Genomic DNA, 12,813 nt, shown 5'->3' with positions numbered 1-12,813 from the left:
TGTCAAAACATCATCTACGATTTATAAACATATAACATATAATATATAAGCATTTATAATGAATAATTATGAGTTATAAAGTGTTACCAATCATATCATATAAATGTTTGAAATGGAAGGTGGAAGCAGGAGCACAGTATTCCTTGGCCGTCATTGTAAATAATAATTTGTTCTTAACTGATCTGCTGTCACGTTCTGACCTTAGTTCCTTTGTTTTGTCTTTGTTTTAGTATGGTGAGGGCGTGAGTTGGGGTGGGCAGTCTATGTTCTTTTTTCTATAATTTGGGATTTCTGTGTTTTGTCTGGTATGGTTCTCAATCAGAGGCAGCTGTCAATCGTTGTCCCTGATTGAGAACCATACTTTCACCTTTGAGTTGTGGATGATTGTTTTCTGTTGTGTGTCTGCACCAGCCAGAACTGTTTTCAATCGTTCTCGTTGTTATTTTTGTTATTGCCGTGTTCATTTTATAAATATGGACATATACCACGGTGCACCTTGGTCCTCCTCTTCTTCCACCACCAAAGGACCAAGCAGCGTGGTAACGGGCTGCAGCAGCAACGATCTCCAGACTCCTGGACATCGGAGGAGATCTTGGATGGCAAGGGACCCTGAGGACAGCCGGGAGAATATCGCCGCCCCAAGGCAGAGCTGGAGGCAGCGAAAGCCGAGAGGCGGTGGTATGAGAAGGCAGCAGCACAGTCCGGTGCGGGCTATTCCACCTCGCCGCACTGGCCTGGCTACGGCATTCAGCCAGATAGGGTTGGGCAGGCTCGCCTCCACGCACCAGCCCTCCGGTGGCAGCCCCCTGCACCAGGCTGTCTCTCCGTCTCCTCCCTACAGGTGCTCCCGAGCCTGTCCAGAGCTGCCAGAATCTTCCTCCTGTCCTGAGCTGCCAGAGTCTCCCGTCAGTTACACACAGGTGCAGGTGCTTGTGTTTTCATACTGTTTGTCTCTCTCTCTCCCAGGACCAGGAAGATGGCTCCCATCAATGGTGACGAGTGTTTCTTCTGGAGGACCACCCGCTGTTTCTATGGTGACAGGTGTTGCTTCAAACAGAAGCCTGACCAGAGAGGAAGAGACAGGAAACCCTGACAACCCTTACAACCCTGAACACCACGTACCGTCCGGATATGACAGATTAAGGAAGAAGAGAAGGAATGACAGAATAATAAATATGAAGATTGAGGAAGGGGAGGAGGGACTGTGTAGCTACCTGAAAAGGGAACAGGAAGCTTGGAGAGAATGGGGCTGTTGGGAGGGTGTCACCGCTTTTGTAGTCCTCTGACACACAGCACAGACAGCACACTGGACACACAGTAGGAGTAAGTGTCAATCAAAGTGAAGAGGAGTGATCCTCTGATTTCCTTCCCCCGCCCCCTCGGCCTGAGCTGTGAAACATGTTTGATTATTGATGTTAGATGATGGAGATGATGTCATCATTAGAATCTTGAGGGGGTTATTGCCCAGGCCAACGCCTCTACAACAACCATGTTGTAGACACTAAAGGGGGTCTGTGCAGGGTCTTTGATGCAGCTGATGAGGAGTGTACATTAAATGGGTTAGTAGAATAGAATGAATAGAAATGACATCATGGAACTGACCAAATGGAACTTTGACCTGTTCCATGTAGAACTCAGAGGGACAAGGCAACACATTCTAAGATATTATAAACATTCCATATAGAATACTCAACATATTGTTAACATGGTGCTGTATTTAAATGAAAGTGGAAATGGGGGACATTTTGTCCATTATAGAAATGTAGGACCCATTTTAATACATTAACTTCCCTTATCTGATGTGCTGGTCTCGTCGTCATGCATGTTAATGACTTAAAGAGGAAGGAAAGGACAGTTCTGTCTCAGCATATGTATCAACCACAGAACTCACACTTACTAGCAGTTGCCACTCACTACCAGTCAGTTGACTCACTGTACAGGACCTCTCCCCTTCAGTCTGTAAGTACTCTTGACATTATCTGGAAAAATAGTTTTTGGTTATTTGTTTTTAGTCATAAGTCATATACTTGAAGGGTAATGTATCATTTTACTTGTTGTTATGTTTTGAGCTGTATTTTGGTTGTTACATCAGGGTCAGTATTCATAAAGTGTCTCAGTGTAGGAGTGTTGATCTACATAGTGATGAGATGATTAACCAGGATAAAAAAGACATGCAGACAAACATTGTAATACTGCAGTGTGTGTGTGTGTGTGTGTGTGTGTGTGTGTGTGTGTGTGTGTGTGTGTGTGTGTGTGTGTGTGTGTGTGTGTGTGTGTGTGTGTGTGTGTGTGTGTGTGTGTGTGTGTGTGTGTGTGTGTGTGTGTGTGTGTGTGTGTGTGTGTGTGTGTGTGTGTGTGACTTCTGTTTAGCCTCACAGCTTGGGGATAGGAGTTATCATTGAACCTGGTGGTCATTCTTTAGGCTGCTGTACAGCTTGATGGACCGTAGAGGATTGAACATTTATCCTCCTATAATTGGGGTTCTGAGAATAAAACAGCTTCAGAACGATCAATGTATAAATATGTGTTTACAGTAATACAACGTATCAGGTGGAGTTATTCACCAGCTATACAGACCTGTTCAATACGCTGTTGGTGTTGTTTATAATGATGATGATGATGATGACTTTATTGTATCCATTAGATAAGTAGTTTATGCATCATACATCATGTCATCTTAAATAGACAGACAGGCAACACATCACACACATTACATACATAGTGGAATAGACTTACAGACAGACAGTATTCACATAGACAACCATATAGCACAATACAACACAATACAATATGAGCCTGGTTCATTTTCAGTAATGAGGCCCTGAACCCCATTTACAGTTTCTACTTCAATGTATCATGTGGAGTTATTCACCAGCTATAGAGAGAGTTGTTGTTTATGTTTCTAAGACTGCAGGGTGGGAGATGCAACAATGGTCTTGAGAACAGCAGGTGGTCGTCTTTCTCTGGTGGTCTTTCTCTGGTCTGTAGCAGGTACGGTCTCATTCTTATATTTTAGTTGCCCAGTTTGTCAAACTACAGATATTTCTAAAACATAACCATGTTTTATGTCTCCACTTCCCTTTAAACAGTTGTCTTTCTCACCTCACTGAGTGAATCTTATCTGTGGTTTCCATTCACACTCAACCAAAGAGTATCTATGTCTCAACTCAGCAACAATGGAACTTGAACTTAATGTAACGTCCTTGTGATGTCTAACTGTGTTTCAGTGGTACTGAGTCAGAATGGCTGGAGTGTTACTTACACCACTCAGAGTATCTGTCCCTTGAAGGGGTCATCAGTGGAGATGTCCTGCTCTTACACATATCCCAGTGGTACAGTCACAACAACCTTCTGGTTCATCAAAAAGTATGATGTGGAGAATTATGTGAGTCTGTTAGATGACCCAGACTACAAAGGTCGTGTGACGTACCGTAGTGATAAGACGAATGGACACACCCTGACAATCACAGACCTGAGAGAAAGTGACTCAGCTACGTACAAATTCAGATTTATAACAGATCAGACCAGAGGGAAATATTATGGTGATCCTGGAGTCACTCTGTCTGTTACAGGTACAGTGATATTATATATAGTGTTAATCTGTTTAATCACTCTGTCTGTTACAGGTACAGTGATATTATATATAGTGTTGATCTGTTTAATCACTCTGTCTGTTACAGGTACAGTGATATTATATATAGTGTTGATCTGTTTAATCACTCTGTCTGTTACAGGTACAGTGATATTATATATAGTGTTGATCTGTTTAATCACTCTGTCTGTTACAGGTACAGTGATATTATATATAGTGTTGATCTGTTTAATCACTCTGTCTGTTACAGGTACAGTGATATTATATATAGTGTTGATCTGTTTAATCACTCTGTCTGTTACAGGTACAGTGATATTATATATAGTATTGATCTGTTTAATCACTCTGTCTGTTACAGGTACAGTGATATTATATATAGTATTGATCTGTTTAATCACTCTGTCTGTTACAGGTACAGTGATATTATATATAGTGTTGATCTGTTTAATCACTCTGTCTGTTACAGGTACAGTGATATTATATATAGTGTTGATCTGTTTAATCACTCTGTCTGTTACAGGTACAGTGATATTATATATAGTGTTGATCTGTTTAATCACTCTGTCTGTTACAGGTACAATGACATTGTCTATAATCCTAATCTGTTTAAGTGGTTTTGGAAAATTGTCTTTATTTTATACAGAAATAATATAATTAATATGAATGTATGGTATAATAGGAATGTCTGAATTGATGATTTGAGAACGTCCACTCCTGCCTCATTTGAACTAGACAACAGGTCATTGATGGTTTTAATGTTGTTATCTACTCCAGACCTGCAGGTGAAGGTGACCACTACATGGTGGTCAATGACACTGACCTGTAGCACCACCTGTACTCTGACTGGTAGCCCCACCTACATCTGGTACAGGAACAGTAAGATTGTACAAAAGGACCCCTCCCCCTCATACACAATCCACTTTAAAACTGAAGACAGCTTCTACTGTGCTGTAAAAGGCATCAATTCTAATGCAGTGTGTGAGTGTGACTAATACACTTTTAAAGTCTGTCAAAATCATCCAATACATCATTGGTCAGTGTTGATGTTTAGTGAAACAGACATGAGATAGAGCTACTATTCCATTTAGATTAATGATGGTTGATGCTTAGTGAAACAGACATGAGATAGAGCTACTATTCCATTTAGATTAATGGTGGTTGATGTTTAGTGAAACAGACATGAGATAGAGCTACTATTCCATTTAGATTAATGGTGGTTGATGTTTAGTGAAACAGACATGAGATAGAGCTACTATTCCATTTAGATTAATGATGGTTGATGCTTAGTGAAACAGACATGAGATAGAGCTACTATTCCATTTAGATTAATGGTGGTTGATGTTTAGTGAAACAGACATGAGATAGAGCTACTATTCCATTTAGATTAATGGTGGTTGATGTTTAGTGAAACAGACATGAGATAGAGCTACTATTCCATTTAGATTAATGATGGTTGATGTTTAGTGAAACAGACATGAGGTAGAGCTACAATTCCATTTAGATTAATGATGGTTGATTTTACAGTTCTAAATACTGACACCATTTGAAAAATGTACTTGTGTTTCAGCTGTTGAGGGTCACAGTTATTTCCACGTGACTTACACCCATCAGAGGATCTGTACCTTGAAGGGGACATCAGTGGACATATCCTGCTCTTATACTTATCCCAGTGGTCATACAGTCTCTGAAACAATCTGGTATACAAAAGGAAAACTTGATGAGGCGTCTCAAATCCTGAGCCCGGGGTATGGAGGTCGTGTGGAGTACCTTGGAAATATGCAGAGTGACTCCATCCTGAGAATCACAGACCTGAGAGAGGAGGATTCAGATGAGTATAAGTTTAGATTCAGAACAGATCAGACAACCTGGGAGCCCACCTTCCCTGGAACAACTCTGACTGTCACAGGTAACACTGCAGGTCACATCCTATCAATACTGCAAACGATTACTTTATGACGTACTCAGTGTTTTAATCCTCTTTCATTTAGGTCTGCAGGTGAAGGTGACTCCTGCCACTGTGACAGAGGGACAGAAGGTGACACTGACCTGTAGCACCACCTGTACTCTGAGTGACAACCCCACCTACATCTGGTACAAGAATGGACATGTAACCAACCAATCTACCAGTCTGTTCCTAAACCCAGTCAGCAGTGAGGATGCAGGCAGATACTCCTGTTCTGTAGAAGGACATGAGGATCTCCCCTCTGCTGAAGAGACTCTCACTGTCACATGTGAGGATGTGTGATACATCTCCAGTTGTATTCTTTTAGTAACATCTTCTCTCATCTATTCTATCTATTATTTCAATCTATGTCCAAGTTCGATGAATGTACTAATCTCATTACTGTAGTAACTACAAGTACTTCACAAACACTGTATTGTTACATTATTGTCTAAGTTATACATATTTATATTCATATTTAATTTATTTTAATCATAAATCCAAGTTCCATGATGCTCCTCATGTAAAGCTCTATGTATGAACAATGTGTTACATATTGTCCACCAGATGGACCAAAGGACACCTCAGTGTCAGTCAGTCCCTCTGGTGAAATAGTGGAGGGCAGTTCAGTGACTCTGACCTGCAGCAGTGATGCCAACCCACCTGTGGACAAATACACCTGGTACAAGAAGAACGTAACCTCACCAAAAGCATCAGGACAGAGTTACAGCATCACTAACATCATCTCTGAGGACAGAGGAGAATATTACTGTGAGGCCCAGAATGGAAGAGGATCTATGAACTCTACAGCTCTGATGATCATTGTAGCAGGTAAAGTTACATCTTCAATACTTCTATACAAAACTGCATGGTTCATTCTAATGTTAATACTTTTAATATGGCTTTTTATCATTAAACATTGAGTGCACAAAACATTAAGAACACCTGTTCTTTCCATGGCATAGACAGACTGACCAGGTGAAGCTTTGATCCCCCTTTGATGTCACTTGTTAGGAAGGTGTTCCTAATGTTTGGTATAGTGGCTGATTATAGTATAAATGTCCTTTGTTAGTGTATATTCATTGTCAGTTCATAGGAACACCATTACAGTCCTGTATTACCATGTACTCATGTCATCCATATTTTATTATAGGGAAACAAACATCAGTTCTGACTGCAGCTGTAGGAATCATAGTGGTTGTTCTGGTTCTCATCCTCTGTCTCTCTGGACTCATGTGGTTCAGGTGACAGAATTTTTTCAAATGTTTTATAAATTCCCCTTAGCACTCTGATGCAAATGCATAGCACTTGTTGTGAATGCATTAATATATTAATTCATTCATGTGCAAAACTGTATTAGTAACATATAAACTTCCACTAGTGGTCACTAGAGAGCAGAATTCACTCTGTCCCACTTTACAGGAGATCCACAGCAGGAAGTGATGCCACAACAGGGATACAGGTGACTATATCAGTTACACCTCCACACCTGGTGACATTAATCTACTGTATCACAACAGTCTCTCTCATACTATTTTCACTGTTACCGTGACAACTCTCTCTCTCCACAGAGTGTCCATCCTGATCCTAACAGTGAGACGTACACAGCTCTGAACATGAAGACCAGGTCACCAGAGTATGACACCCTGGCAGTAAGTGTGTTTAGTGTGTGTGTGTGTGTCTACAAAAATGTTACGGAGTGGTGTGTAATGTGCTCATTCAGTGTCTTATTTCAGAATGTGAGGGACTCCCCCACTGTCACAATCCCTCAGATATATGCTGATCCTGTCATGCTGGTGAAAGAGGACCCAAAAGCGACTTAACAGAAACAGAGTTTATTCAAGTCCAAACAGGGAATAACAGAAATCCTCTAGTCTGTAGAGGGGAATGACAGGAGAAGCGGCCACAGACTGCAGGTCGCTTCGGGTAGGCGCAGGCCGTAGTTGACAGAGACACCTGCTCACACGCAGCATCTGATGAAGGCAAAAAACACGACAGGACAGGGCGATACACAATCACAGCAAAAACACGACAGGACAGGGCGAAACGCAATCACAGCATGGTGAATACTAAACAAGGAACCGACGGGACAGGAACGGAACACAAAGGAATAAATAGGGACTCTAATCAGGGGAAAGGATCGGGAACAGGTGTGGGAAGACTAAATGATGATTAGGGGAATAGGAACAGCTGGGAGCAGGAACGGAACGATAGAGAGAAGAGAGAGCGAGAGAGTGAGAGAGGGAGGGGGAGAGAGAGGGATAGAAGGAGGGAAAGAACCAAATAAGACCAGCAGAGGGAAACGAATAGAATGGGGAGCACAGGGACAAGACATGATAATAACTGACAAACATGACAGTACCCCCCCACTCACCGAGCGCCTCCTGGCGCACTCGAGGAGGAATCCTGGCGGCAACGGAGGAAATCATCGATGAGTGAACGGTCCAGCACGTCCCGAGACGGAACCCAACTCCTCTCCTCAGGACCGTAACCCTCCCAATCCACTAAGTATTGGTGACCCCGTCCCCGAGAACGCATGTCCATGATCTTATGTACCTTGTAAATAGGTGCGCTCTCGACAAGGACGGGAGGGGGAGGGAAGACGAACGGGGTGCGAAGAAAGGGCTTAACACAGGAGACATGGAAGACAGGATGGATGCGACGAAGATGTCGCGGAAGAAGCAGTCGCACAGCGACAGGATTGACGACCTGGGAGACACGGAACGGACCAATGAACCGCGGAGTCAACTTACGAGAAGCTGTCGTAAGAGGAAGGTTGCGAGTGGAAAGCCACACTCTCTGGCCGCAACAATACCTTGGACTCTTAATCCTGCGTTTATTGGCGGCTCTCACAGTCTTCCCGCAGACAAAGGCAGACCGGTAATGAAGCCTAAGGCGATGTGAGACCATGGTCGAGAAGGAATGGGAGCGGTCTGAGACGACCGGCAGGAGGAGAGTTACCCGACTTAGTCTGCGCGCAGTCCGAACAAGCAGCCACGAAACGGCGCGTGTCACGCTCCTGAGTCGGCCACCAAAAGCGCTGGCGAATAGACGCAAGAGTGCCTCGAACACCGGGATGACCAGCTAACTTGGCAGAGTGAGCCCACTGAAGAACAGCCAGACGAGTGGAAACAGGAACGAAAAGGAGGTTACTAGGACAAGCGCGCGGCGACGCAGTGTGCGTGAGTGCTTGCTTAACCTGTCTTTCAATTCCCCAGACTGTTAACCCGACAACACGCCCATAAGGAAGAATCCCCTCGGGATCAGTAGAAGCCACAGAAGAACTAAACAGACGGGATAAGGCATCAGGCTTGGTGTTCTTGCTACCCGGACGGTAAGAAATCACAAACTCGAAACGAGCGAAAAACAACGCCCAACGAGCTTGACGGGCATTAAGTCGTTTGGCAGAACGGATGTACTCAAGGTTCTTATGGTCTGTCCAAACGACAAAAGGAACGGTCGCCCCCTCCAACCACTGTCGCCATTCGCCTAGGGCTAAGCGGATGGCGAGCAGTTCACGGTTACCCACATCATAGTTGCGCTCAGATGGCGACAGGCGATGAGAAAAATAAGCGCAAGGATGAACCTTATCGTCAGACTGGAAGCGCTGGGATAGAATGGCTCCCACGCCTACCTCTGAAGCGTCAACCTCGACAATGAATTGTCTAGTGACGTCAGGAGTAACGAGGATAGGAGCGGACGTAAAACGTTCTTTTAGAAGATCAAAAGCTCCCTGGGCGGAACCGGACCACTTAAAACACGTCTTGACAGAAGTAAGAGCTGTGAGAGGAGCAGCAACTTGACCGAAATTACGAATGAAACGCCGATAGAAATTAGCGAAACCTAAAAAGCGCTGCAACTCGACACGTGACCTTGGAACGGGCCAATCACTGACAGCTTGGACCTTAGCGGAATCCATCTGAATGCCTTCAGCGGAAATAACGGAACCGAGAAAAGTAACGGAGGAGACATGAAAAGAGCACTTCTCAGCCTTTACGTAGAGACAATTCTCTAAAAGGCGCTGTAGAACACGTCGAACGTGCTGAACATGAATCTCGAGTGACGGAGAAAAAATCAGGATATCGTCAAGATAGACAAAAACAAAGATGTTCAGCATGTCTCTCAGAACATCATTAACTAATGCCTGAAAAACAGCAGGCGCATTGGCGAGACCGAACGGCAGAACCCGGTACTCAAAATGCCCTAACGGAGTGTTAAACGCCGTTTTCCACTCGTCCCCCTCTCTGATGCGCACGAGATGGTAAGCGTTACGAAGGTCCAACTTAGTAAAGCACCTGGCTCCCTGCAGAATCTCGAAGGCTGATGACATAAGGGGAAGCGGATAACGATTCTTAACCGTTATGTCATTCAGCCCTCGATAATCCACGCAGGGGCGCAGAGTACCGTCCTTCTTCTTAACAAAAAGAACCCCGCCCCGGCCGGAGAAGAAGAAGGCACTATGGTACCGGCGTCAAGAGACACAGACAAATAATCCTCGAGAGCCTTACGTTCGGGAGCCGACAGAGAGTATAGTCTACCTCGAGGAGGAGTGGTCCCCGGAAGGAGATCAATACTACAATCATACGACCGGTGAGGAGGAAGGGAGTTGGCTCGGGACCGACTGAAGACCGTGCGCAGATCATGATATTCCTCCGGCACTCCTGTCAAATCGCCAGGTTCCTCCTGAGAAGTAGGGACAGAAGAAACGGGAGGGATGGCAGACATTAAACACTTCACATGACAAGAAACGTTCCAGGATAGGATAGAATTACTAGACCAATTAATAGAAGGATTATGACATACTAGCCAGGGATGACCCAAAACAACAGGTGTAAACGGTGAACGGAAAATCAAAAAAGAAATAGTCTCACTGTGGTTACCAGATACTGTGAGAGTTAAAGGTAGTGTCTCAAATTTGATACTGGGAAGATGACTACCATCTAAGGCAAACATGGGCGTAGGCTTGTCTAACGGTCTGAAAGGAATGTTATGTTTCCGAACCCATGCTTCGTCCATGAAACAACCCTCAGCCCCAGAGTCAATCAAGGCACTGCATGTAGCACCGAACCGGTCCAGCGTAGATGGACCGACATAGTAGTACAAGATCTAGATGAAGAGACCTGAGTAGTAGCGCTCACCAGTAGCCCTCCGCTTACTGATGGGCTCTGGCCTCTTACTGGACATGAATTAACAAAATGTCCAGCAACTCCGCAATAGAGGCACAGGCGGTTGGTGATCCTCCGTTCCCTCTCCTTAGTCGAGATGCGAATCCCTCCCAGCTGCATGGGCTCAGTCTCAAAGCCAGAGGAGGGAGATGGTTGCGATGCGGAGCAGGGAAACACCGTTGATGCGAGCTCTCTTCCACGAGCCCGGTGACGAAGATCTACCCGTCGTTCTATGCGGATGGCGAGAGCAATCAAAGAGTCCACATCTGAAGGAACCTCCCGGGAGAGAATCTCATCCTTAACCACTGCGTGGAGTCCCTCCAGAAAACGAGCGAGCAGCGCCGGCTCGTTCCACTCACTAGAGGCAGCAAGAGTGCGAAACTCAATAGAATAATCCGTTATGGACCGTTCACCTTGGCATAAGGAAGCCAGGGCCCTAGAAGCCTCCCTACCAAAAACTGAACGGTCAAAAACCCGAATCATCTCCTCTTTAAAGTTCTGGAACTTGTTAGAGCAATCAGCCCTTGCCTCCCAGATAGCTGTGCCCCATTCTCGAGCCCGGCCAGTAAGGAGTGAAATGACGTAAGCAACCCGAGCTCTCTCTCTAGAGTATGTGTTGGGTTGGAGAGAGAACACAATCTCACACTGCGTGAGAAAGGAGCGGCACTCAGTGGGCTGCCCGGAGTAGCAAGGTGGGTTATTAACCCTAGGTTCTGGAGGCTCGGCAGGCCAGGAAGTAACAGGTGGCACGAGACGTAGACTCTGGAACTGTCCAGAGAGGTCGGAAACCTGAGCGGCCAGGTTCTCCACGGCTTGGCGAGCAGCAGACAATTCCTGCTCGTGTCTGCCGAGCATGGCTCCTTGGATCTTGACGGCAGTGTAACGAGCGTCTGAAGTCGCTGGGTCCATTCCTTGGTCGGTTCCTTCTGTCATGCTGGTGAAAGAGGACCCAAAAGCGACTTAACAGAAACAGAGTTTATTCAAGTCCAAACAGGGAATAACAGAAATCCTCTAGTCTGTAGAGGGGAATGACAGGAGAAGCGGCCACAGACTGCAGGTCGCTTCGGGTAGGCGCAGGCCGTAGTTGACAGAGACACCTGCTCACACGCAGCATCTGATGAAGGCAAAAAACACGACAGGACAGGGCGATACACAATCACAGCAAAAACACGACAGGACAGGGCGAAACGCAATCACAGCATGGTGAATACTAAACAAGGAACCGACGGGACAGGAACGGAACACAAAGGAATAAATAGGGACTCTAATCAGGGGAAAGGATCGGGAACAGGTGTGGGAAGACTAAATGATGATTAGGGGAATAGGAACAGCTGGGAGCAGGAACGGAACGATAGAGAGAAGAGAGAGCGAGAGAGTGAGAGAGGGAGGGGGAGAGAGAGGGATAGAAGGAGGGAAAGAACCAAATAAGACCAGCAGAGGGAAACGAATAGAATGGGGAGCACAGGGACAAGACATGATAATAACTGACAAACATGACAGATCCCTCCGATTATGAGAACTACTACCCGTCCTGAAGAGAACCACCACAGAACCTGGACTAAAGAGAAACACCACAGAACCTTGAGTGAAGAGAACCACCACAGAACCTGGACTGAAGAGAACCACAACAGAACCTGGACTGAAGAGAACCACCACAGAACCTGGACTGAAGAGAACCACAACAGAACCTGGACTGAAGAGAACCACCACAGAACCTGGACTGAAGAGCAACAGCATGAAACCAAAGCTAGGCCTCACAATGTTATTCTCTTACTATCATTATGCTTTCTTATCTATTAGGTTTTCCAGACAATGACCTTTAACCTTTGAGTGAATGCTGGAATTTAGATGGTTATCCTAATGATAAATACAGTATGTATATAGATGATAAATACAGTTTGCATATAGATGATAAATGGGATAGATTATGCTTCTGCTATTTTTCTATAAGATTTTGTCATTTCCAGATTTGATTACATTTCATGTAGAAATATGTTGAACTATTCATTAGCTCTGCTCCTTCAGGTGTTTAGTAAGCCCACCACATGCTAGGTAATGCTAGTATCAACATGCCATCCAACACAGCAGAAACTATAATAAGACCACCACATGCT

The 12,813-nt window shown here is 44.8% G+C and overlaps 1 protein-coding gene across 1 annotated transcript in view; it reads left to right on the top strand.

The window, feature by feature from the left end:
• The window catches only part of LOC124020967 (sialoadhesin-like), a 62,288-nt gene extending 49,759 nt beyond the window's left edge, over positions 1 to 12,529 (top strand). The window contains exons 2-11 of the mRNA XM_046336281.1: positions 2,908 to 2,991; positions 3,228 to 3,572; positions 4,367 to 4,468; positions 5,160 to 5,498; positions 5,581 to 5,823; positions 6,102 to 6,365; positions 6,688 to 6,778; positions 6,957 to 6,996; positions 7,106 to 7,186; positions 12,500 to 12,529. Of these exons, the coding sequence (XP_046192237.1) occupies positions 2,931 to 2,991; positions 3,228 to 3,572; positions 4,367 to 4,468; positions 5,160 to 5,498; positions 5,581 to 5,823; positions 6,102 to 6,365; positions 6,688 to 6,778; positions 6,957 to 6,996; positions 7,106 to 7,186; positions 12,500 to 12,529 (1,596 nt within the window). The 5' untranslated portion in view covers positions 2,908 to 2,930. The remainder of the gene's footprint in view (positions 1 to 2,907; positions 2,992 to 3,227; positions 3,573 to 4,366; positions 4,469 to 5,159; positions 5,499 to 5,580; positions 5,824 to 6,101; positions 6,366 to 6,687; positions 6,779 to 6,956; positions 6,997 to 7,105; positions 7,187 to 12,499) is intronic.
• The last annotated feature ends 284 nt before the right edge of the window (positions 12,530 to 12,813 follow it).

Source organism: Oncorhynchus gorbuscha, unplaced genomic scaffold, assembly GCF_021184085.1.
Source record: "Oncorhynchus gorbuscha isolate QuinsamMale2020 ecotype Even-year unplaced genomic scaffold, OgorEven_v1.0 Un_scaffold_1009, whole genome shotgun sequence".
NCBI classification, from domain to species: domain Eukaryota; kingdom Metazoa; phylum Chordata; class Actinopteri; order Salmoniformes; family Salmonidae; genus Oncorhynchus; species Oncorhynchus gorbuscha.
The sequence above is the reverse complement of the archived record's forward strand: the minus strand, read 5'-3'. Positions and strand labels throughout refer to the sequence as shown.